At 45.7% G+C, this 26,613-nt stretch overlaps 2 protein-coding genes and 1 long non-coding RNA gene across 3 annotated transcripts; 1 reads left to right on the top strand and 2 right to left on the bottom strand.

Moving 5' to 3' along the window:
• The first annotated feature begins 15 nt into the window (after positions 1-15).
• LOC133393104 (uncharacterized) lies at positions 16-3,895 on the top strand. Its single transcript, XM_061656567.1, has one exon. The coding sequence runs from the start codon at positions 51-53 to the stop codon at positions 1,779-1,781; it is 1,731 nt and encodes a 576-aa protein (XP_061512551.1). The 5' UTR covers positions 16-50; the 3' UTR covers positions 1,782-3,895.
• Positions 3,896-5,147: 1,252 nt separating this feature from the next.
• LOC133393105 (uncharacterized) lies at positions 5,148-6,834 on the bottom strand. Its single transcript, XM_061656568.1, has 2 exons — positions 5,585-6,834; positions 5,148-5,238 (listed from the first exon to the last, which is right to left on the bottom strand). Exons 1-2 carry the CDS (start codon positions 5,898-5,900, stop codon positions 5,156-5,158), a joined length of 399 nt encoding a protein of 132 aa, XP_061512552.1. The 5' UTR covers positions 5,901-6,834; the 3' UTR covers positions 5,148-5,155.
• A 655-nt stretch (positions 6,835-7,489) lies between these two features.
• Positions 7,490-8,500, bottom strand: LOC133393106 (uncharacterized). The gene is made up of 3 exons (XR_009766003.1): positions 8,396-8,500; positions 8,213-8,339; positions 7,490-8,139 (listed from the first exon to the last, which is right to left on the bottom strand). It is a non-coding gene; the product is annotated as an uncharacterized LOC133393106 (long non-coding RNA).
• Positions 8,501-26,613: the final 18,113 nt, after the last annotated feature.

The raw sequence follows: 26,613 nt of genomic DNA, 5'->3' as shown, positions 1-26,613 counted from the left end.
TTTTATACACTTTTTCACACATATGCTATAAACAAAAAATATTTTATTTTATGTTTATTTCAGATAAAGAATCTACATGCCAAGGCCCTGGAAGAAAGCATACCTACGTCGCAGACATCGGCACTGGGCCTTCAAAAGAAACTTGTCGGGCCAGTAGCACTCGTCAAGCTACAGATTCTAACGCTGGAAGAACTCCACGTGTAGTCCCTGCAAAATCTAAAAAAGACCAAGTTGACATACAGTCTAAAGTAGCAGCTAAAACGAACCGCACACTGGAAGGTTCTTTAGGTAAACTTGCTGTTGGATCGGTCGTAGAGGCACCTGACGGCACACAGTGGAAAGTAGTGGAAGTTAACAATGCTAATGGAGGTATAGTTGCTGAAGTAAACGTTATAAGAGACGTACCCGGTCCATCTGCTTATGCTAAACGATATGTAGTCGCTGGTGCAGTCTCGAGTTCATGGCGTCTTATCATTGATAATGGTATTCTAAATCAAATTCGAAAGTGCACTGAAATTGAAGCTAGAAGAGTATTGCAAACTAAAAACTGGACTTTGTCTTTTGCTGAGCTGGAAGCATTTCTAGCTATTTTGTACATTCGCGGAGCTACTGAGTCCAAAGGCATGGAGATTGATCTTATGTGGTCTGAAAAATACGGACTTCCATTCTGCAAGAATGTTATGTCGCGTAATAGGTTTCGCGAAATTATGAAGTTCCTGAGATTTGACGAAAAATCGACACGATCGCAACGATTGCAAACCGACAAATTTGCCCTAATTTCAGATGTGTTTTCAAGATTTGTTTCAAACTGTCAAACCAATTACGTACCGGGTCCTCACATTTCTGTCGATGAACAATTGTTTCCATCCAAGACAAGATGCCCATTTACGCAGTTTATGGCATCGAAGCCGGATAAGTACGGGCAAAAGTATTGGATGGCTGTTGACGTAGATTCTAAATATGTAGTCAATATAATTCCTTATCTCGGAAAAAATTATGAACGTCCTGCGGAGGAGAGACTCGGAGATTTTGTAGTCAAAAAGTTAGTAGATCCGTACCTAAACAGAGGAAGGAACGTAACATGTGATAATTTTTTCACCTCCTTAGAATTAGCAAAGTTTTTGAAATCAAAAAAAAAAACTAGCTTAGTTGGCACAATCAACAAGGCTAGAAGGGAAGTGCCGATATGCGTAAAGAAAGTCAAAGAGAAACTTTACTTTACCAAAGCGTTCAAAAGCGATGACACAACTCTTACAGTCTATCAAGGAAAAACTAAAAAAAATGTCGTATTACTGAGCTCAATGCATCGTGATATCAGAACTGGAAACGATAAAAAATCAAAACCTGAAACTGTGGCATTTTACAACTCGACCAAGTACGGAGTTGATGTAGTTGACCAAATGTGTAGAAAATACTCCTTGAAAAGTGCTAGTAGAAGATGGTCTGTTCATTCATTTTTTAATATTCTGGATTTGGCGGGAATCAATGCTTGGGTCTTGTACAAAGAACTTACAAAAGAAAATATATCAAGACGTGATTTTCTTTTCAAGCTAGGCGAAGAACTTGCTGAAGAGTACGTTGAAAATAAGAGCGCCAACGCTAACTTGCCTATGACAAATGCTGGAGGTTCTCGTCGGCGCTATAAGGTTCAAACGTCTTGTCACGAGGGCAAAAGTGCTAACGAATGCTTCACATGCAACAGACCAGTATGTAAAAAATGTACTAAAAGAATTTCGTACGTATGCGTTTCATGTGAGCCAGGTTCTGATGAAGCAATGTAATATTTTGTCCTGATGCCAAGAAACCTAAAGATGTGTTATAGATGCTTGAAATTATTAATCTAGGTGTTCCTTTTGCTTTTGAAAAAAAAGCCTTGCCCTCTTCTTTTGGCCATTTAGGGCTGTATTGATATCGAATTTTTGTAATGGTTCTAGAGGGGGTCACAGACGCCCACGTAGACCAAAAGAACTAAGAACAAAATATTTGTTTCATTACCCTTAAAACTATACTTATAACTTGATTGTTTAAATAATTTATAGTTATCAGCCAGAGCATTTATCACTTAAAGCCCCATACTGTTATATTAATGCAAAGAAAAATCCATGGTATGCGATGTGGTATAGATATGATCGCGATTCGTTTTTTTTATTATTGATTGAGTTCTTTATAAAGATTTATTGTTCTAAATTATGAAGTTAATTAATTATTTTGCCACAAGAAACCCTTAGGCAATAATAAACATGTCTAAATATGTACACATAACGAATGGGACAAAATTGTCCCATATGGCGGTTTTAGTAAGGTTGAAAAGTCCGGCGGTTCTAGTACACACATATCTAGCCTATGTTTGCCGATGTAGTGATAAATTTTGATTGATCGTTATTAGTCATTACCGTTGTCAAATTGCAGCATTTGTACTTCGTGTGTCATTGTGTGAAGGCAAAATACGAGGTTTAAAGAACTGTCCAGGTAGCCTGAAAGTTGGCTGATATCTATACGCCATCGCGCTTGTCGAGATAGCACTGTTTATTTGCATCGCTCCGCTAATTCAGTTATTTATCCCGGTAAACCACGTACTATTCACTGTTTGTGTTTGACCTACTATTTGCTTAACAATTACTGATTATTCACAATAAGTTATATAAGTGATCCCGCTCACCTTCAAACATGATCTGATATGAGATATGAGGTGCTGTTTTTGCCGAGTGTTAGTATGGCGCCTAACTGCTCGTCCTGCGCGCTGCATCTTAATCTCCGGGAGGCAAACGTTATCTGTTGCTGTTATTGCGAAGCTGCATTCCATTTTAGATGTGTTATAGTGCGCGAGGAATTGCTACGGGAAATCATGACACACATTGAATTGCATTGGAGCTGCCCTGGCTGCTGCAATGTCAAAATCAACCCCCGCACTAAACCGCAAAAGCAAATCGGAATGCAAGTTGGTTTCCAAGCCGCTCTCACTGCAGCAGTCGAAACCATGAAAGCGGCAGTTGTGGAACCGCTCATCAAACAAATGCGGGCAGGTTTCACGATGCTCCAATCCTCCAACACACTGTGTAGTAGCCGACCGCAATCCCTACGCGGTAAATAATTACTTATACGTAAGCTATTTGCCGACGTCACTGCACCAACGAAGGCCGGTTCAAGTAACGCGCGTACAAAGAGTATTTTTGATGGTAACATCAACTAAAACACAAATGCTCCGATGCTTCCGAACGCACTTATTTGCACAAACACATCACCCTCTTCTCAATAGCAATACCGGAAAGACCAAAAATTGCCAGAGTGTTGCGAAAGCAACTTCGTCGGCTCCTCGACGATAGCGAAAATGAAAAGTAATGACCGTTTTCACCAACGTACAATTTGCTTTATTACACCGGCTCGACCGAACGCAATTAGTCACTTGTAGTTTTAAAAACGCGGTCTTTGTCGTTCGCTGATATTTGAAAGAGGCCGATTATCCTGCGCACGGTCTATTTAAGCCCTTTCTTCCCGCGATGGCCGTTGCGCCATCGCGTTACGCAGCGAACGTTGCCCTTTTCCCCATATCCGAATTTTCGAACATCGAGTTTGACAACCGAGATGTTTACAGCTATCTCCTATCTCCTGTCATTATTTGTTTGTTTTGGTTTGCGTGTGCCATAAAAGAGGCACGCGGTTTGTCGGTACAGTTACATGTAACACAGAGTGTGGATCCATTTATCAAGGACGTTAAGCTGGAGCGCGTTCTAGAAGTGGTAAAACGCTGCCTTAAAACTGATGACGCTATTGTTTATTTGTTTATATGTTTATTTATTAATTAATTATTAACTGCATCGATCATATGATCCAATCACCTATCTCGGCCAACAGAACACTTGAAAACAATCAGTCGCATTTGTTCAAAAGTGAAGTGGTATTGTGGTGCAGTTGACATTGTGGAAAAATTGAGACAGTGACGTCTTTCTAGTGCCAGTGCTGAGAGAGCCGACGATATGTTGGACTCTCCTCCTGCCGCGAGGACTCATTCCCCTCCCGGCACGAGTTCCCGGGCTAGGACATACCGGGAATGTTTCAACGGCGAGGAACTAGAGCTAATGTATCTGGTTCTGACTACTGAAGAAGGAAAGCCGCTACCAGACCCGTTCATCGCAGGCAAAATTCTACAACAACATGTTTGACGACCGGTAGAAGGTAACCTAATCAATAATAATTCTAAGTACCTTTTGAAAACCCGATCATTGTCCCACTATAAAAAAATTACAAACAAAACTCATTAATGGAACACCTTGCACCATCACACCCCACACAACTCATAACACTGTCCAATGCGTGTTTTTTTCTTCTATGTTTCAATGTTGCCGGATTTTATATTTCAATGTTGCCGGTCTGTCATCTAACTATGCTATGTTTCGTGAGACAGTAGAAAAAGTTCAACCTTTGTTGGTCTTGATCTCCGAAACTCACGTGACCGAGGAGGAAGCATTTGAGCAATATTATATAAAAGGATATCATTCTGTCACCAACCACGAAGCGAATCGGACGTTCTCGATACGCGCTCTAAATGGATGATTACGGCCAAAGTCAAGCCACTGACCCCCACCATACACACCACAAAGATTTACGTACGCTTAGTTGAACGTGAAGCGATCTGTGCTTGCTGTGCGTAATAAGTGTACAGTGCGTAGTGTACTGTGTTAAGTGTGTGTAGTGTATATGATTTTCCGTGTGTTACCTGTTTGAGAGTGCATCTTTAGTGCTCGCATTTAGTGCGTTCGCATCTCGCGCGCTCGCATCTTGAAGAGCGCGCTCTCCTCTTATTTAGCCTGTGTTTGGTAAGTGATCATCTCTTATCTTACTATCCTTGTCCTCCACGTAGTTGAATTGTTGGCTCGGGCGCTCCCATGTAGGCGGAGCCCATGCATCAGCGAAGAAAAAGGTTTCTAATGAACCTTTAGCCTCAACATCGCGAGATGCTTCCTCCAAAGAGGAAGTAAACCCAAGGGCAAAAGCGTACCACGCTTCTTTTAACGGAGCACTCAATGTGTTCTTCATGCCCCGTAACAAGCCGCTTGATGTTAGATCGATCACAGCATCGATTTACAAGAAATTCCCGGGTGTTTTGGACGTCCAAAAATGTTGCGTGTCACCGCAAAAGACCGGGTGCAGGCCAATGCTATCGTGGCTGATCCGGACTATGCGGAGGATTACCGGGTGTTGGAAACTCGTGAGTGCCCAACAGTCTGTCAGGTGACAACGCTAGAGAAGAGAGTGAGAGGGAGGATAAAAACGATAAATTAGGAGATAAGGAGAAGGGTTGGTCCGCTCCTAACCAGTTAGTTGAAATTCGACAATCGGTACAAGTGGACTAATTTTTTGATTTAACCTCATACCACAGTAAATAAAGTGTTTTCTCTAAAAAATCCACCGCGTTTTTCAACATTTCAAAAAATTAACATTCGCGCGAAAAAGCCAATAAAGTTGATCGAAAACTCGTTTCGCAGAGCAGAAAGCACAGTAAGTCGCGCGCGCAAGTGATATATAGTGGACGGGAAAATAAACCAACGTAAAATGCGTCGTACGCTTCGGGTGGAGCAAAACCTACCAGCGAGTCCGGAAACGCCGCAGGAAAGCGGTAACGTCTCTGGCGGGCCCAGGTACGATCCATCCTCCCCGGGAACATCGAGCACTGTAACGACGGAAGGAAGCACCCCGAGGAGCGATGCCACCACAACGAACGTTGCGGTACTTTGCAAAGAGGGGCAGAGTAAGGGGATAAGTTCACCGTTCCACGCATTAAACCACGGTGCGAACCAGGGCCGCGATGACATTCGCGAATCGCGAAGACGACGATTGCAGGAGATTGAGCACGAGATGCAGATGCTACGGGATGCAGAAGACGAAAATGGCTCGGCGGCCATCGCTGAGCATCCCAACCACGGCGGCACTGGGGGGACACATTATCCGGAGTTTGCTGGGTGGGTGAAGAGTTTCGAGGAATCCTTGCGTCGAATATACCCGGCGGGAAAAGCCCTTACGCAAGGCCAAATTCCAGGGGGCAACGACCTCGGGCAACGCGCCGCTGCTGAGCAAGCCCAACTCCCTCAACCGAGCCCCGCGATTGCGTCGACCTACGCTACACTACCGTCACAAAGGATGCATCCTCACGCAACACAAACTCTTCCTCACGCGACACATTCTCACTCAGCGCACACTATACAGACACACCCGACGTACACTTCGCATACACATTCGGCTCACACGATACTACCACAACACGAATATGTGCAACCACATTTCAACACCAGCACACTGAGTCAGAGCCAGATAGCTGCTCGTCAACCGGTGCCCCGGGACCTTCCGATCTTTTCCGGGGAACCAGAAGCGTGGTCGTTTTTCATAGCCACGTATAACCGCACTAACACTGCATGTGGTTACACCGATGACGAAAACATTGGCCGTCTACAATATGCGTTGAGAGGAGCGGCGTTCGAAGCGGTAGGCCACCTTTTGTCCTTCCCGGACGGGTTGAATGAGGTGATGGCGACTCTAAAGGCGCGTTTCGGCAGACCAGATCTGATTGTGGAGTCCATGACCGAGAAGATCAGAAAAATGGCACCACCGAAGATTGAAAGGCTGTCAACGGTCGTAGAGTTTGGATATGCGGTGAAGCGGTTGGTAGGAACGATGACGGCCTCCGGGTTACGAGGGTACATGTACGACGTGGCGTTACTCAAGGAGTTAGTCAGGAAACTACCCCCCGTCCTATGCATCGACTGGGCGAGAACGAGGAGTAAACTTTCGGAAGTGACGCTTTTGGAGTTTGGAAAATGGGTTGGTGACTTAGCAGAAGATCTCTGTGGTGTTGTCGACGTGATGTCCATCATGGACAATAGCGACTCAACTCATCAACAACCAGAACCCCCAACTCATCACAGCCGCACCCAGCCTCAGCGGTTTCAACCCCATCGTGCCCCGCCAGCGCAACTCGATCGACGGCCACCGATCCGTACTGGGCGGGTTCATCTAGCCTACTGCAACGCAACGGTATTGCAGGATGAGAATCTTGGTGATCCATCTTCATCGCAAAATACACCAGAATTGCTGACTGTCTGTCCCTTGTGCGGCAGGGATTGTCCCACTCTGGTCCAGTGTGAGCAGTTCCAAAGGACAACGGTTGCCGCCAGAAGATCGTTTGTAGGTGAACGCAGGATATGCCGGAAATGCCTCGGATACCATAGAGGTGGATGCAGCGTAAGAGCACCGTGCGCGGTGAACGGATGCAACAGACAACACCATGAGCTGCTCCACGTAAATGACCAGACACCAGCCAGCCCTCACCAGCGCGATCATCTAAATGGCTCAGGTAAGGTCGTGTACACTGGTGTCGCTAACGTTCTTACCCATTCAGGACCGAAAGACTCTTCGCTTTTAAAATACGTACCCGTTACGCTGCACGGGCCCAGGGGGCGAATAGATACGTTCGCCTTTTTAGATGACGGCTCTACTTCCACGTTTATGGAGCACGGACTAGCACAGGAGCTTGGAGTTACAGGGACACCGTACCCGTTGTGTCTACAATGGACGGGAGACGTGACAAGAGAAGAACAAGACTCCGTAAGGCTATCGGTGCGCATATCGGGTAGAAACATGTCGCATGCGATATACAAACTATCAGAAGTACACACGGTCAAAGAGCTTGCCCTTCCGGAACAATCTGTAAACGTAGCACAACTGACTGCACGCTATACTCATCTGAGAGATCTCCAGTTCGAATCCTACGCTTCCGCCGTGCCTCGCATCCTCATAGGCATAGACAACTGCAACATAACGCGAACTCTGAAGACCGTGGATGCAAGCTGCAACGAACCGGTCGCTTCGAAAACCCGCCTTGGATGGGTTGTCTATGGGCCTTGCTCGGTTGCGAGTGCAAAGCCGAGTCCTTCAAACCGGTCCTTCTCGGGCCGCCCGTTTCACGACCTCTCTTGTAACTCCGCGTCCGACAAAGCAGTGCGGCCGTTGCGGCCTAGGGACGACGAAAGAGCGTTGGCGATATTGGAGCGGGAAACGAACGGACAGCGATACGAAATGGGACCTTTGTGGCGGTACGACAGCGTCAATTTGCCCTACAACAAAAAGGCGTTCAAGCGTGATGGGTTTCTAAAACAGAAGATGGCAAAATATTCGAAGTTAGCAAACGATGTGAATAGAACAAATGTAGCAGAGTTTTTACCTACACTTCACCACAGAACCGAGCGGTCCGAACCGGTGCGGCCGACAGAAATAGGCGATATAGTTGTAGTGGCGTGTAACAATTCCTAGGAATTGTTGGCCTAAGGGAGGAATCGTGGTAGTAAACCCTGATAGGAATGGACAAGTTAGTCAAGCCACCGTCAAAACGGCCCATTAAACGTACGATAGGTCTACGCACGGATGTGCAATTTCCTTAGAGTAATTGGGGTAAAACCGCGTGGTTACGACGCAACAGATCGAACAGTGAGCAGACAGTAAACAAACCAATGCACATACACATACACGCAAAACACCTGACAGATAATAGGAAGTGTAGCCACGGTTGATAGTGTTGCAGGCTAGGATGGCGAAAAAAGAGGTTGCACCATGGTTAAGCGGGATTGACGTTTTTGTGTAACGGGCTATAGAGCTTAAGCGGGTTACACGATCAGCGTTTACGGGCTATAAGCTCAAGCGGGTTACACGTTCAGCGTTTACGGGCTACTAACAAATTCAACCGCCTCAACCGTGGTACACTGGGGGGACAATGTTGGAAACTCGTGAGTGCCCAACAGTCTGTCAGGTGACAACGCTAGAGAAGAGAGTGAGAGGGAGGATAAAAACGGTAAATTAGGAGATAAGGAGAAGGGTTGGTCCGCTCCTAACCAGTTAGTTGAAATTCGACAATCGGTACAAGTGGACTAATTTTTTGATTTAACCTCATACCACAGTAAATAAAGTGTTTTCTCTAAAAAATCCACCGCGTTTTTCAACACCGGGTGTATATTCCCGATGGATTGGCGGAAGTCATCGCTGTAGTAGATGACTTTGAATAACCCTTAGAGGATATCCTTTAGTACGGAAAAGGGGCATTCCTTTACCAATCTTCGTTTCGTGTCAAGGTCCTCGAAGAGAAAAAACTGTACGCTTCGAAAATTGTTGACGGAAAGAAGGTTTTCCGTGAGACTTCCTCACTCCGGATCACTTTCGAGGGTACAGTACTGCCGAACACGCTTTACTTCGAGAGTCTGCAAGTACCCATCCGTCGACCCTTTGTTACAAAGACCCCTGCTCTAAATGCAGCCAGATTGGGCATTCCAAGCCCTACTGTAACAACGCTGTTAGGTGCGGTAAGTGGAAAGGAACGCATTCTACGACCAAATGCTAGGCTGACACCCAAAGAGCGTCCATTGCAAACAGGAATGGCACGAGGTGTCTTCTTGCTCAGTGTACCGCAAAAAGCAGGCCGATCATAAAAAAAAGCCATCTTTTGTAATTCCAAGAGGTCATTCGCCGATGTTTTGAAGATAACCTCAGAAGTGAATCCGTTCGATACACTCTCACTTCTTGAGGGCAATGAACCGTTGCCCAATCTGGCCCTCTAACAAGAGTGAAAAGATCTATTACACCGAGGGTGTCAATCAAAGGGATCCAGAAAAAACAAAATTGTTCCCCCTAAAAAGGCATTTGGACGTCACGTTGATGGGACCCAACGCCAATCCCAGGATCCCATTCCCCCACGTGATAATCGTACTCGTCCACCTTCCCGCAACCCTCCCAATCTTAGCAATCTGGCTTTCCCCAATAAACCCAGATCCTTCTCCAGGCAATCCCTCCCAGACTCCCTTTCACTCTCGGAACCCCTTTCCGGGCTGATCCCTTTGGCATTTCCTTTCCTAAGAGGAATGGTCAGGCAATGGTTATCAAAGAGGCCATGTGTGTGTGTATGATGGTCCGCTTGGATGATGAATGCCTCCAATAACTACTACACTACAATGGAACTTCAGAAGCTTTTTTTGGGAAAAATTGATTCTTTTAAAGTATTACTAGGGCAACATAATAGTAATGCGTTTGCCCCAAGCGAAACTTGGCTCTCACCCGATAAAAATATTACCTTCCCGGGATATAATATTATTTGTCAAGATCGACATGATCCATCTAGTGATAGGCGAGGTGGGGGAGTGTTAATTGGTATTCGAAGTAGTCACAGCTTCAACAGAATACCCCTCCCCACACCCGAGGGAATCAAATACGTCGCTAACCAGGCAACGCTAGAGGATTTTGACGTTTCTATTGCTTCAATTTATATTCCACCGGGAGCCAATCTGGAACCAAATAAGATTAACAAGGTTCTTGAAACCCTAGTAACGGTACTACCAAAACCGTTTTTCATCCTGGGCGACTTTAATGCCCATGGATCAGATTGGGGTTGCACGTATGACGATAATCGTGCACCAATCGTTAGGTATATCCAGAGTGACCAGAAATACCGATTTATCTGTATTCCTACCGATTTTTGATATGCCTACCGATTCACAGATGAGCCTCCTAAAACTACCAATTTTTCATTTATCCTACCGAAAATCACAGATTTTTTCGTAATTGTGTAGGATTGCGCCCTACACTAGATAGTTAAAACTCGCGACTCGAGTTTTCTATGGGAGCAAAAATCAGCACAGATACCATATTCACCGGAGAGCGCTAACAAGTGTCAAGCAAGAGCTACCCGCCAAGGACTCTATGCAAGATTTGCTAGCAAGGTGATATGAAGATGTAGAAATAAATTCTAGCTCCAAAATCTGTGCTGTTAACTGAATTCTGAATGTATTTCTTGGGGTACTCAATACAAATTGCTGTGTTCCGTTAGCGATGTTTACATTTTTGGGTTTGTACGCTGGCTTAATTTCCCCTCTTTCCGTGGACATACAAATGTTTCCTAATTATTAGTCAAGACACCACCCTTTGACCCCATAACTTGCATAACTAACTACGGAGATGGCGCTATTGTGAAAAGGGGAGTAGTTGTGTCATTACCTCGAGATGGCGCTGCTATTGATTTTATGGCTTGACTATGGTGTAAATCAAATTGCCTATAGTTTGGCGCATTTCAATCCTAAACAGTTATACTGACCAAAAAGTCATATCACCATTTCCCAAATCACTTAATGTATTAAACTCTATATGGAAATCACTAGCAACCAGAACCAGAACTTCAACAGAGACAACTAAGGCCCGTGTCTGCACTTCATGAACTCGAACGCTCTGTTAAAATTTTATATGCAATTTGACAGATAATGTAACTCGGCGCTCTAGCAGCAATAGAACACGACATCGAACATGAAAAATGTATAGGACTTCCCAAGCGCCACAGATTAAGCTTAAACGACTGGAAAATTGAATATCCATGGAAAAAAAATGAAAGCTCCATAGGTTCATTGGTTTGATCAATAGATGGCGTATTACAACTCATCATTATATTGCTATCCTTTTCTTGCAATGTGTTTCGACAAGTTTCATCTTATCATGACCTATATAGCCTTCTAACTTTCTGAGCAAAAATCTATATGAATGGTCGTGTGGTCAGATACGTGGGTATTGATGATTATTTGGTATTTTCATGTATTTCGGATGCCAGACGAGCGACGCACAACTACCTGCTTTGCTGGTCGAAGTTCAAGAGAGTTGTTTTATTATTATTCCTTTTTCGTTTGACATCTCAACAAGGTGCATACATGTTTCAAGGTAGCTAGTCATTCCTTCCCAACACTCCTCCTGAATGACTAACGAATTCAAGACAAAACAAAAAACGTTATACGGACTCGTAATAAATTCGCTTCACAAACTTGTCAAACTGTGATGAAGGTAAGGGCTTCGTTAAAGCATCAGCTACCATTTCGTTCGATGGACAGTAGATCACTCTAACAGCCTTCTGGTCACTCAGCTCACGGATAAAGTTTCTTTTTGTGTCAATGTGTTTGACACGACCACTCGATCGTTCCGCCGTTGCGAAACTGATACACCCTTGGTTGTCCTCGTTCAAAGTAGTTGGTGCAGTTTGTGGTTCGCCAAAACCCGCCAATAGTCGTCTCAACCATACTGCTTCCTGACAAGCCAGGGTAAGCGCATTATATTCTGCTTCAAGGGAAGATAATGCAACACTAGCCTGGACTTTACTAGCCCAGCATACTGGCCCTCCTCCGTAGAAGAACACAAAACCGCTTGTAGACTTCCGGGTCTGCTTATCACCTGCCCAGTCTGCATCGGAATAGCCTTCAAGTATCCATCCGTTTCGAGGACCATAAAACAACTTGTAGTCCTTGGTGCCTTTCAAGTAACGTATTACTCTCTTAGCGGCAGCCCAATCGCTCTCATTAGGGTTTTCCACCTTTCTTCCTAATAAGCCAACGCTTAATGAGATATCGGGTCTTGCGTTTACGGACAGGTACATTAGTGCACCTATCAGGCTACGGTAACGAGTTTTCTCTGTAAGAGACTTGCTGCATTCGTTCAATAGCGTGTACCCAGTGTCCATGGGTGTCTTCGCTGGGTATGCCTCCTCCATTCCAAACTTCACTATCAACTGTTCTATGTAAGAAGTGAGTCCCATTGCGTAACCATTATCCTTCTTTTCCACCTTGTACCCAAGGAAGTATTTCACTGCACCAAGAGAAGTAATGTCGAACTCTTCTTTAAGACTCTGAAAAATCCGATCGATTTCTGCCTCTGATACGCTACCGATGAGCAAATCATCTACGTACACCAGTAGATATACCGCAATGCCACCATTGCTTCCTATGTACAAGCAAGCATCTGATTCGCACTGCATAAAGCCAAGCTTCAACAAGATTGCATGTAATGCTTTGTTCCAGCTTCTTGCCGACTGCTTTAAACCATATATGCTTTTACGCAGCTTGCAAACTAATCCTTCCTGACCATGAGCTATGAATCCAGGTGGTTGTCTCATGTACAAATCTTCTTCAATCAGGCCGTTCAGATACGCTGTTTTCACATCAAATTGCTTCAAAATTAGACTTTTCTGAGCTGCAACAGCTATCATGATTCGAAGGGTAGTTTGACGAGTTACAGGAGCGAACACATCAGTAAAATCATCTCCATATTTTTGCGAATAACCCTGCGCCACAATGCGAGCCTTATGTCTTATAACATTTCCATTCTCATCTCGTTTGAGTTTAAAAACCCACTTGGCTCCAATTGTTTTTCTGTTTTCTGGCAGGTTCACGAGCTCCCATGTTTGATTTACATAATGTGCTTCCATCTCCTCTTGCATTGCGTTCTTCCATTCAGGAACACATATTGCTTCGCGATAATCATTGGGTTCTTCATCATGCATAACCCTTCCTACAATGAAGTTTTCCAAATGAGATGGCAATTTACCTCGTGTGCAACGATATGTTCTTCCCGTACGATCTACAGTCGGGGTATCTTCTTGTTTATCTTCATAAACAGATTCAGCCTCCTCGAGCTCGCCATTCGTTTCTTCCTCGCTATCTAGCTCCACGATGGCTTCTTCTTCATATATTGTGGGTTGCAAACCATTTACTTGCCCATGCTCCTCCTGTCGCCCTGACCCAACACTTTGTTCGAGAAATTGTGCATCTCGACTGATAGTTACTCGGTCAGTGGTAATGTCAACAAAACGGTACCCTTTGTGGTTATCGGAGTACCCAAGAAAAACCATTTTCTTTCCTTTTGGTTCGATCTTCTTTCTCTTCTCTTCTGGAATGTGCACATACGCTTCACATCCAAACACTCGAAGCTTTGATAAGTTCGGTTTGTACCCGGTCCATAACTCGTAGGGTGTACGATCAATTGATCTCGACGGAAGGCGTTTTTGCAAATAAGCTGCAGTTAAAACTGCTTCACCCCAATAGCGTTTCGGCAGTCCAGCATCTAAAATCATGCAATTTGCCATTTCTTGCAGAGATCTGTTTTTGCGCTCAGCAATTCCATTCGATTGTGGTGAGTACGGCGTAGAAAACTGTGCTTTTATGCCTTCATTCTTATAAAACTCTTGTAATATATTTCCCGTAAACTCACCTCCGCCGTCAGATCGAATGATGCAGGGCTTCCGTCCAAAAACATTCTCACACGAGCGGACATACTCTTTGATCTTGCCAGTTGTTTCGTCTTTCGATCGCAACAGGTACACTACGCAAAACCGACTGTAATCATCCGTCATCGCCATGAAATATTTACAACCGCTAGGAGTAGGGTTCTCCATCGGCCCACAAAGATCAGTGTGTACAAGGTCAAGTGGTTTCCTCGACTTTCGTTCAGTCACCATCGGAAAAGGCAATCGGGATAATTTCCTTTTTAGGCAACACTCGCACACCTCTCTTTCTCCACAGTCTTGGATGTTCACACCATCGACTAATCCCATTGTTTGCAATATTTCAACGACATCCATCGCTCGGTGTCCTAATCTGCGATGCCAAGTGTGTTGACACTTATCGGTATGATTTGCGGTAGCTACCTTGCACTGCTCAGCCATTTTCAATTTGTACAAATTGCCTTGTATTTCACCAACAGCGACGACATTGCCCTTGTCGGAAGCAATCTTACATGCATTCCCTTCAAATACAACATTGAAACCTTTCATGACTAATCTTCTGACTGAAATCAAACCACCTTCTAAGCCAGGAATATACAGTACATTGTCGATTTTTATCGCGACCCGCTTTCCTGCGTCATTCAGACCGAAAATCACTCCGCTACCTCGGCCTGTCGATTTTGTTTTCTTTCCATCGGCTAACATCACATCAGTGGAAATATCACTTTTAAATTCAGTAAAGAAATCATGGACATTCGTCATGTGACAAGTACAGCCACTATCCACAGTCCAAGCTCCAGGAATTACTTCACCTGTCATGAAACAAACCGTATCGCATACGTTAGCATGAGCGTCATCGGGGATTTGCCTAGCATCTGTTTGTCTCGCTTGCTGTGCAGAACTTGCGTTCTTCTTCTTCGACTCTAGAAACTTTCGGCAGTTTCTGCGGAAATGACCCGACTGGTTGCAAAAGAAGTACTTCATCTTTTCAGTTTTATTCTTTACTTCTGCTTTCAACGCCTTTACTGCGTTATTGCCAACTCCATCCTGATTTTGTCGTTTCAAGCTTTCATCCCGCAAACGGCCCAAAACTATATCCATAGTTAAATCCTCCTGTGGCCGATTTTCCAACGACGTAACAAAACTGCTGTACGATGGTGGCAAAGATCGTAACAACATTATTATTCGCAGCAGTTCACTGATCTCGACACCGCTATTGTCTAATCGCTCATACAAATCCTCTACATGCTCAATGTGTTGCTCCATATCACCATCTTCAGCCTTTTCATGATAGGCACCTAGGTTCTCCCACATTTCGAAAGCAGTCTCAGCCTTTTTGATAAAACGCAACTGATTATCCTCCACGAGCATAGCGATCGTATTTCGAGCCTTTCGATCCATCTTTATCCAAGATACGAACTCTGCACTTTCTTGAACCAGACATTCTTTTTCGATAACGTCCCATACTTCTTCTCGTTCTAACAGCGTTTGCATCCGAAATTTCCATGCCACATAATTTGTAGCATTCAGCTTTGTAAAGCAAGCTTTCAAGCCTTCGGCAGCCATCTTGTAGCGTTTCACGATCACGGAACAACGCACAATGCCAGCGACACACCGGGAACAACTTCACAGCTAAATACACGCCTTTTACCTTGGTGAATTCCTTGTGAAAATTAAAGCATCTATCGGATTACTGGGATACCTGGGATACGGTGGGATGTACTGGGCCCATAACCTGATGATTATTTGGTATTTTCATGTATTTCGGATGCCAGACGAGAAGCGACGCACAACTACCTGCTTTGCTGGTCGAAGTTCAAGAGAGTTGTTTTATTATTATTCCTTTTTCTTTTGACATCTCAACAAGGTGCATACATGTTTCAAGGTAGCTAGTCATTCCTTCCCAACAGGTATCAACAGATTAGTGAGATTAGAGTAATGCAGAGCAAGTGAGATTAGAGTAATGGTCGTTGGACCATTACTCTAATCTCACTTGCTTTTTAGTGCTGGTGATTTCCGTTGGAGTTTAGTATTTAAACAATCGTATCGCCGTTCTAGTTCTAGCGATGCATAACTTCAATGCGAAACCATACAACAGTACAGAGGAAATGACAAAGCTCTCCTCCAAGCGATGAAGGCTCAACTGGTTGGGGTATCCCACGAACAGATAGCGCCATCAGCTTTTTTGCTATTTTTAGAATGCATGAGTCGTTTGCCGTCTGCTAAACGAAGTCTTTCTATAGTCCGTTTAGGTAGAGAGCTTGAGTCGTTTAGAAGGCGTTTAGTGGTCGTTTAGTAGATTTGTGGCACTTGGGTTCACATGTTCGATTTGTGGGTTATCACATCGAACATGTAAAACCCCATATATTTTTCATGTTCGATATCGCGTTCGATTGCTGCTAGAGCGTCCCAATCATTTGTTGGGTTCAATTCCCTAGTACAATTTTCCGACCAACACTTCAGAAAGGCCTCATGTGACCGCCCGCTGCGCAAATTCGAGCAGTTTTCTGCGTAGTTTTTTGCGCCCTTTTGTGTCAAAAAATACGCAAAAAAATACGCTAGACTTCAGCCAAAACTACGATAGCCAGCGTATTTATTGCAGTTTTTAGGTGCGGAACGAGCGCCATCTGTTGAAGGAATGGATGAACTATTTCAGACGGTGGAGCAAAAAAACGGCCGAAAAATTCAAAAATATTGGCACCCATTCCTTCCTCCCCCTCTTCCTCTAACTCCCTTCCCCTCCCTGCCTTGCCTTATACTTGCGCTTCAGCCCGTGCCTTTCGCCGTCAGCTGATTGTGTGTATGCGTTGGTGTATATGTACATTGCGGTTGTGTATTGTAATTGGTGGGTGTTAGCATTTATTTATTCGTGTGTGACCTTGACGATGCGGGAGAAGCTGGTTCATTTTGGGATTTAAAGTGTTATCGGTGTATTGATGGTTTATTTTATTTTGTGCCGCTGCTGATGAGGCCATTTAATGCCCGTGCCAATCGAGGGTGAAGAAGCGAATTTCAAACAAGCGTACGAGAACGTCTAACACTGATCTAATATTTTTTTTTAAAATCTGAACATGTTTGATGCTTCAACGACCTTCTAAACATCATGTAGCACGGTGTATAGTGGCAATAAATTTTTTTTTTCAATGTGCCGGAATTTGTCTCGAGTTTTCTGGCCACGACACACACACACGGACACACACAGCGCGGGGAAAGTGATCGTCCACTCTATCATGCCGCGATCCCCCTCCCCTCACGGTGCTTTGGATGAGGATGCGCTACAAGTTAAGCCAGCAATTCTACCGATAAGGTAGCGGAAATCGATCGTGCGTGTACGCGCGTTCGGGGGTGCGTTCTCGCGTACGCGCGTGCATGCGTGCGTGCGCGTGTGTGTGTGTGCGTGCGGGAACCCCAAAACTGTTTGATTCTGATGCGTGCATTGTCACCGGCTGCGTCTACACACTCCATGCATTCTCAGAAAACGCACTGTACGCCGCCCGGTCGATTACCGCTACCTAGGAGACAATACAACCATTTAATTGGCACCACCATCTTTGCGACCGGTTCTGCTGTTCGGGGTATTAAAAAGACAAACGGAGGGAAGGAGGGAAGGAGGGAAGGAGGGAAGGAGGGAAGGAGGGAAGGAGGGAAGAAGGGAAGGAGGGAAGGAGGGAAGGAGGGAAGGAGGGAAGGAGGGAAGGAGGGAAGGAGGAAAGGATGGAAGGAGGGAAGGAGGGAAGGAGGGAAGGAGGAAAGGAGGAAAGGAGGAAATGAGGGAAGGAGGGAAGGAGGGAAGGAGGGAAGGAGGGAAGGAGGGAAGGAGGGAAGGAGGGAAGGAGGGAAGGAGGGAAGGAGGGAAGGAGGGAAGGAGGGAAGGAGGGAAGGAGGGAAGGAGGGAAGGAGGGAAGGAGGGAAGGAGGGATTCCCTCCCTTAGGTAAGGTAAGGAGGGAAGGAGGGAAGGAGGGAAGGAGGGAAGGGAAGGGAGGGAATCCCATTCCAAGGCAGTGCCGGTCGCACGGCGTCATGATACCGACTCAAAACCAACAAGCCACCAGATTCTGGACGGACAGGTGCAGTATCATACGCGCACCGTAATAAACCAAACCAGAATTCTCTTTTGTATGAATTCAATTCAAGTTTTGTTTCCACTTGCGTCCGCTAGCGGAATTGGAAAGAAATGTGTAACATATCACATGCACGTTTGCTTCGATCGTTTGTCTTTTTAATACCCCGAACAGCAGAACCGGTCGCAAAGATGGTGGTGCCAATTAAATGGTTGTATTGTCTCCTAGGAAGCGGTAATCGACCGGGCGGCGTACAGTGCGTTTTCTGAGAATGCATGGAGTGTGTAGACGCAGCCGGTGACAATGCACGCATCAGAATCAAACAGTTTTGGGGTTCCCGCACGCACACACACACACGCGCACGCACGCATGCACGCGCGTACGCGAGAACGCACCCCCGAACGCGCGTACACGCACGATCGATTTCCGCTACCTTATCGGTAGAATTGCTGGCTTAACTTGTAGCGCATCCTCATCCAAAGCACCGGGAGGGGAGGGGGATCGCGGCATGATAGAGTGGACGATCACTTTCCCCGCGCTGTGTGTGTCCGTGTGTGTGTGTGTCGTGGCCAGAAAACTCGAGACAAATTCCGGCACATTGAAAAAAAAAAAAATTATTGCCACTATACACCGTGCTACATGATGTTTAGAAGGTCGTTGAAGCATCAAACATGTTCAGATTTAAAAAAAAAATATTAGATCAGTGTTAGACGTTCTCGTACGCTTGTTTGAAATTCGCTTCTTCACCCTCGATTGGCACGGGCATTAAATGGCCTCATCAGCAGCGGCACAAAATAAAATAAACCATCAATACACCGATAACACTTTAAATCCCAAAATGAACCAGCTTCTCCCGCATCGTCAAGGTCACACACGAATAAATAAATGCTAACACCCACCAATTACAATACACAACCGCAATGTACATATACACCAACGCATACACACAATCAGCTGACGGCGAAAGGCACGGGCTGAAGCGCAAGTATAAGGCAAGGCAGGGAGGGGAAGGGAGTTAGAGGAAGAGGAGGAGGAAGGAATGGGCGCCAATATTTTTGAATTTTTCGGCCGTTTTTTTGCTCCACCGTCTGAAATAGTTCATCCATTCCTTCAACAGATGGCGCTCGTTCCGCACCTAAAACCTGCAATAAATACGCTGGCTATCGTAGTTTTGGTTGAAGTCTAGCGTATTTTTTTGCGTATTTTTTGACACAAAACGACGCAAAAAACTACGCAGAATAGTGTTGGGAAAAAGAGCACAATTAAGTGTGCTGTGCGCACACGCACGCACATCTCAGTGTGCGGTGCACATTTCGCACTGTGCGCGCACTCCGCACTGTGCGCGCACTCCGCACTGTGCGCGCACTCCGCACTTTTCGCACAGTGCGAGCACACTTCGCACGGTGCGCGCACTTTTCGCACACTCCGCACAGTGCGAGCACAGTCCGGACGTTTCGCACACTTCGCACATTGCGAGCACACTTCGCACAGTGCAAGCTTAACTTGCATCACTTTGCACTGTGCGAGCACACTTCGTACCATGGTGGTACGTACACAAAGACCACGACCACACGACCAGTGTCAGCTTTTTCTCTTAGAGTTCATTTACTCAGCCATCGGGGTCGTCTAACAGTGGATGAACTTGGCGGACACCTGACCTCTTCAAGCCCAACCCCCCCCCCCCCCCCCCACTCCGTCCGCACATCCACGATGGCTATTATTGGTCCCAACAGAAAGCATGTGTAGATCCATGCAAATATTGGAAACTCCATCGATTTGACATACACCTGTTTCGAATCCTTTAAAGGGTATAGACAATATTTTTTCAATCTAAGAGCCCCCTTCTACGCTGCACTTCATTCCTCGCTCTTCTTTTCCACCCTTTTACGCATGGCAAAAGCGCAGAACGCTGAAACACGCGCGCACTGCTGAAATCAATACAATTTAATCATCGTTGGCCCAAGGCATTGGGTAGAGCGAGAAACAACATAATTCTTTGCAAGTGTGGATGGCCGGTACACGAGCACACCGAAACCGCGCGGAGACATTTGCTGCGAGAATCGAATGCACAGAACGCTGCGCTTGACCACCATCGAAAACCAGTTACACAAACACAAGGATACAACACACCCAGACAAAAATTTAAAGGCCCCGAAACACAATATCAACACAGCGGTCCGTAGCCGAAGAAATTATCAGGAAAAATCGGCTGACATCAAGCACGCGTTTCTTTAAAACAACTATGAACTGTGAAGGTCGTAGGTAAACGACGCTCCAGTGGGTTGAGGTTTCTCTTGAATTTGGCTGAGATGAAACGTGTCTGTGCTTGTACTCGGAGCCACCGCTTTGCGATTGTGCAATAAAACAGACAGCTGGTTTCACGCGAAAACTGCTATTCGCGTCGCAGGCTTGCAAAAATTACAATTTTCACTCGGAGCCCTAGTCAAATTTTGTGATTAACTGAAGAGAAGGGGACATGGGACAGGGCGAGAGGGGGGGGGGGGGGCGATGGGCATGTGTGTGGTATGAATGTGTGCAAGCGATTTATGGATCTTTGATTCGCCCCGACTTGAACTCGTTGCACCAACGGATCGGAGTCGCTAATGCTAACTGATGCTAATGCTTAAAGGCGGTTTGTCAAAATATGCTCAGTACTACACCACCTGACTTCCTGTAACATGGTACGAAGTGTACTCGCACAGTACGAAGTGTACTCGCACAGTACAAAGTACAAAGCACTGCACGAAATTTGCGAAACATGCTTGCACTGTGCGAAGTGTGCGAAAAGTGTGGAGTGTGCTCGCACTGTGAGAAGTGTGCGAAAAGTCCGGACTGTGCTCACACTGTGCGAAAAGTGCGCGCACTGAGCGGAGTGTGCGAAAAGTGCCCGCACTGTGCGAAGTGTGCGAAAAGTGCGAAGTGCGCGCACTGTGCGAAAAGGGCGAAGTGCGCGCACTGTGCGAAAAGTGCGAAGTGCGCGCACTGTGCGAAGTGTGCTCGCACAGTTCAAAGTGTGCTGTGCAGTGCGCACAATGAGGTGTGCTGTGCGCACAGTGCGCACTCGCGCACAATGCCCAACACTAACGCAGAAAATTGCTCGAATTTGTGCAGCGGGAGGCATGATAAAATTCTCTGAACGCCTTGATTTCTTCTGTCGCTTTGCGCAGCGGGCGCTATGAACCAAATCTAAACTATCTCCTTTAAATAAATGAAAGATGTTAGTTTCTCGTGCTGTTCCTCATGGGACAGATTAGCTTCCATCCCCCCCCCCCCCCCGCTCAACACTTCAAAGCCTAATACCGAAAACTACCGAAATAATCTTAAACTCCTACCGAAAACTACTGATAAAATTTTGATGCGCCTACCGAAAACCGCAAAAATAATCTGGCCACTCTGGGTATATCTGCGACACATACAGTTAGAAGATTTTAAACTCTGGTTAAGCAACTAGGGTGCCCTCACTTGTGGCACGACCTAGTGCAATAGACCTATCTCTTTGTTCATCGTCTTTAGGGCTGGATTCTATGTGGAAGGTAATCCAAGACCCGCTTGGCAGCGACCATCTGCCAATAAAGATCTCGATTATCAGTAGGAGTCGTACAGCCGCTCAAGTAACCGTTAATTGTGACCTAACGAGGAACATCGACTGGACGAAATACGGCGACCAAATGACCGCTTTGCGAAACCGCGTAGAACCCAGTTTCTCCGTAAATGAGGAGTATACAAATCTCGTTATGGCGATAAACGAGAGCGCTCTCGGTGCCCAAACGAGGCCGGCCCCCAGGCAAGGATTTTTAAAAGACCACCCTCTCCTTGGTGGGACGCGGGTTTGTAAAGCGGTCCACGCAAACAATGAGACCCCAAATTTTGAGTGATTCAGGCCCAGGGGTATGAGGAAGCTTGAGGAAGCAAGGAGAAACGCGCTGCGATGAGAGTTCGCATTCTGTTTTACACGCGCGCTTCACTAACACCAATACAAATACCGTGCTTTGACGAGCCGTCTGTGAATGTGTGTGTCTTCTTTCAGCGAGCTCAACAACTTAGAGCTGCTCGTCACATCGTGTTGTCTCGCTTACACTATAGCATAGAACCATCGCTCCGTATGTCCCCCCTCCTACAAAACCACGCGTACAGCGCGTACAAAACCACCAGTATAGCGCGACGCTTTGTTGGAGATGGTTGTGCGCGTTTTGTTCTTTTCCCGCGTGCAGTGTTTGTGCGTTGATGCGCATTTCGTTCAAAGCCTCGTGCGCTGGTGTGTTTTGGTGAAGTGTGAAGTGAACAAACAATGTGCACAGACGCACATGCAGTGCGTGGATCGACAGGTAAGAATTTGCTGAATAACAGAGGCAACACAGATTGTCGACAAGTTTCCCGCAGCCTGGCTCGACCCGGTACTTTGCAGTATGACGCCATTCGTGTGTATGATAGATTCTGAACGTGTTGTGAAAGTGTACTTTATGTTTCAATAAAGTTTTTAATGAAATAAAAAATGACCGTGTTTGTGTTTGTTGTTAGAATAAGTGCGTATTTGCGATCGTGTCTATGCATGAAAGAAAACGAGAAACGAAAGAAACAACTATCTTTCGATGTGTTCGTAGCATGACTGGAAAGAACACAAACACATTGAGAACTGCACAGCGCACCGTGCGTTACGAGTGGGGAGGGGGAGGGCTCGCGCGAGAGTGTAACTCATTCCTCTAAGAGTAACTGCTAACGGGGGACGGTACTCAAGTCACTCAAAAAATACACTCATTTTGCCGGACGGGGAAGGCTTTTGCCAGGTATGGAGACACCAGTTCCATGGATCTATACAACCATTATAGAGGCCTGGAGCGTAGATGCAAAACTTGCTTAAAGCAAAAAAAAAGATCATACTGGCCGAGATATATCAAAAACCTCAAGCTTTTCACTTTGCTAACGGAGCTTCAGAGTTTGGCGAAAAGGATGCGCAACAGCAAAGCATCTAACGAGAGCGAAAGGGTTCCTGGGGTATGGCTAGAGCCATTTGCACAAAAAGTCTCCCCTGATTTCGATCAAGCACACCCTTTCAAACAATGTGCACATGGGAGTGATCCACACATGAATTCACCGTTCACAGAGCTATCGCTTGCTCTGCACTCCAGCAACAATTCTTCCCCAGGACTGGATCAGATTAGGGACAAATTGCTCCGTAATCTGCCGGTCATGGCGAGGAAACGACTGTTGAGATTATTCAACATTATGTTTATGTTTATGTTTATGTTTATTTGTCTATCGATGGACAATAATGCCCTCTCGAACCATTTTAGCAATGTTTTACAATGAGTTCTTTGCAATGGATTACAATAACATAGAACATAAAAATGTGCACTTTGGAACCAAATTTAACACAAAAACACGATCATTAAACTCAGTTGGCGAAATCCTCGGCTCAAAAGCGTCGCTGACTGCGTTGAAAACACGGCACATGAGTAGGAACGGGTCAGAGGAGCCAAATTGCGTTCTACGGTCGTCGAGGGCCAACATTGCCCGAGTCCGGAGCGGCCTGGCCGGGACGTACAGGTTGATGGCAGCCAGTAGTGACGGAGAGTCAATACGGCCGTCGAGAAGTCCCGTGATGAACGACAACCTGGCTTTTCGTATTCCCTCACTTAGGGTGGGTAGCCCGAGTAGTAAACACCTAGTCCGGTAATCAAGCCTTTGGTTCCATGAGCGAAGTGCAAATCGTGAAATTTCGCGCTGGATTGATTCCAATCGAGCTAACGGACGCGCTGCAGTTGGCCACCATACGATATTTGCATATTCCATCAACGACCGGATAAGTGAGCAATAGAGCGCCTTGGTGCAAGGTATATCATTAAGCTCGCGAGTCATATTGATAACTAGTTCTAGCATTCTATTGCTGGTGGCTACTACGTGATCCAGCTGATCCTTAAATGATAGTTTTGTATCGAGCAAAACACCTAGATCCTTAACACATTGTTTTCGCGCCAAGGACTGTCCATCAAGCGCATATTCATACAATGATGGGCAGCGAGAACGACTGAAAGTGATGGCTTCACATTTATGTGTGCATAGGGATAAAGCATTACGGTTGCACCAACACTGGAACTCATGCAAGGAAGTTTGCAGTCGGGCGTGGTCTTCTGGTTCACGAAAAACACGAAAAATGTTCGCGTCATCTGCGTACAGTAGATGATTATCAGCCGGAAGGATCAATGTCGCGTCGTTGATGAAAAGAAGGAACAGCAAAGGACCCAGGTTGCTGCCCTGCGGGACTCCAGAAGATGCATGCACTGGACTTGACATGTACGGGCCTAACTTCACAGAATATTGACGATCTGTAAGGTACGATCTAAGCCACATTATTATAGGGTTTGGGAGACCAAGTAAGTCGAGTTTCGCTAGCAAGATGGAGTGCGATACACTGTCGAATGCTGCCTTGATATCCGTATAAATAGCATCTAGTTGTAAACCGTTATCTATAGATTTATGGCATTTGCTAACAAATTCTAGTAGATTAGTCGTTATAGATCGCCTGGGTACAAAACCATGTTGATTCACACTAATATAGTTGCAGGCCGAGGCCAACAATGGCTCGTAGATTAGCATTTCGAACACCTTTGCACACACGCTGAGTGAGGTTATGCCACGATAGTTTACAGCATCATTCTTACAGCCCTTCTTGTAGATGGGTGTAATCCAGGAAGATTTCCAAGTGGCAGGAAAGGTTCCACATCTCAGGGACTCCTTAAAAATCTTCATCAGCGAGGGAGCAAGGGCAGAAGCACACCACTTTAGGATAACGGCCGGTATACCATCTGGGCCAGGGGTATATGAGGATTTGACACGTTTGATGGCAGAGGTGATCGTATCGACGGTGATGACTGGTAGCATAGGGAGCAGTGCGCCAACAGGTGTGTTAGAGAGAGCATCGGCCACATCTTCTGGACCAGTAGTTTGAGAAGCGAAGTTGTCCTTGAAGCGCAAGGCTAACAATTTACACATTTCTGGCAGGGAACAGGCACTGTCACCGTCATAACGTATAATGCTTGGTAGCCCAGCAGATTTTCGTTTTTTGTCCATATAACTCCAAAAGCGCCTAGGGTACTTGCAGAGGGAACGTGTAGTTTGTTTCAAATAACTTCGGTGACAGGATCTATTATATCGGCGATAGAGAGAATGAACTCTGATGTAGTAAAGACGTGACGTGCTGTTTCGTTCTGCTCGTTGATCAGAATAGGCTTTTCTTTTTTCTTTTTTAATGCATTTAGTGTGCGATCAGCCCATGGTGGTCCACGACGAGGTGCTGGTGCTCAGCCCATGGTGCTCATTCACATATAGCAGATCTCATGAACTCACAAAAAGCTTCTGTGGCATCGTCAATGGTTGAATAGTCCGAACAGTTAAAAGAATTGTCAAAAGATAAAATCAATCGCTCCAATTTTGGAAGGTCTACACGAGCATAATTTATCCTTTTATCAGCATCAATGGCTGTAGCGATCGTAACTGGGGCTACGATGTCCAAATCAAAGTCATGCGGAGGGTGGTGTTCGTCGATAGTAGTAAGGGGATATTCACAGACACGTATTGAGGAACATGTAGATGCAGCTGGCCAATTTGCGTAAATTAGGTCAAGTATTCGCTCCGATGAGTTAGTATTGAAGTTAAGCTGGTATAGTCCACTCTGATGCAAACCATCAACGAACTGGACACTGCGCGCGGAGCGTGCATGAGGCTCATAGAAATCAAAAGCAGCTCCATTTTCCTCTGACACCGATGTCCAGGATAGCGTAGACTGGTTGAAATCACCAATAAGCATGAACCTGTCTCTCGGACCAAGAGTAGTGCAGATATTAGCAACGAAGTCGATCAATGCACTTATTTTCTCCTCATTCATGCTATGGTTAGGAGGCAGGTAGGCAGCGGCAATAAGCAAACGGTGGTCGCATAACTGAATACATACGCAAGTGAGTTCTAACAGTTGCGGCAACGTAGGAAGCACATAAGGCCGCGGGGCCATGGGGATTCTCAACGCTCATTTTCTCAAGTGCTCTTAGTATTTTACTAACTAAATGCCGTCGGTGAAGAAAGAAACAGCTTTCAAACGTAAACAAACAGTTTACTATGTTCTTGCTTTCAGAAATCCAATGGTAGCGGCACACGATTCGATCGTAGTGGCATATGATTCGACCATAGTGGAACGCGATTCAACCGTACTGGCACGCGATTCAACCATGGTTGCACGCATTCAATCGTAGTGGCATGCAATTCAAAGCAGGCGGTTTGCGATTCGATGCAAATGGCACTAGATTCGAACGTAGATGGAAACAGATGTAATCTTCGTCTTTTTTCCGTTTGGTAGTGCATCTGGGACCAATTGATTGCTATGTTGCAAGGATGCCGAATGGGCCGTGGCGATTCCGGCAAATCCATCCCGAATCTCCTGTATTACCGGTGGGACCAAGCTAGCCTTCATGGCATCAACAGCAGCTGTGAGGGCTGCC

Source organism: Anopheles gambiae, chromosome 3, assembly GCF_943734735.2.
Source record: "Anopheles gambiae chromosome 3, idAnoGambNW_F1_1, whole genome shotgun sequence".
In the NCBI taxonomy this organism is placed as follows: Eukaryota; Metazoa; Arthropoda; class Insecta; order Diptera; family Culicidae; genus Anopheles; species Anopheles gambiae.
This window is presented reverse-complemented; position numbering and strand designations above follow the sequence as displayed.

Bases quoted from the DNA above. Each gene is read 5' to 3' on its own strand.
- LOC133393104 (XM_061656567.1), top strand. From the start codon at position 51: ATGTTTATTTCAGATAAAGAATCTACATGCCAAGGCCCTGGAAGAAAG.
- LOC133393105 (XM_061656568.1), bottom strand. From the start codon at position 5,900: ATGGCCGCCGAGCCATTTTCGTCTTCTGCATCCCGTAGCATCTGCATC. The intron at 5,239-5,584 runs GTAGGTTTTGCT...TCTCTTCTCTAG, and splicing joins CGGCGTTTCCGGACTCGCTG to CGTTGTCACCTGACAGACTG.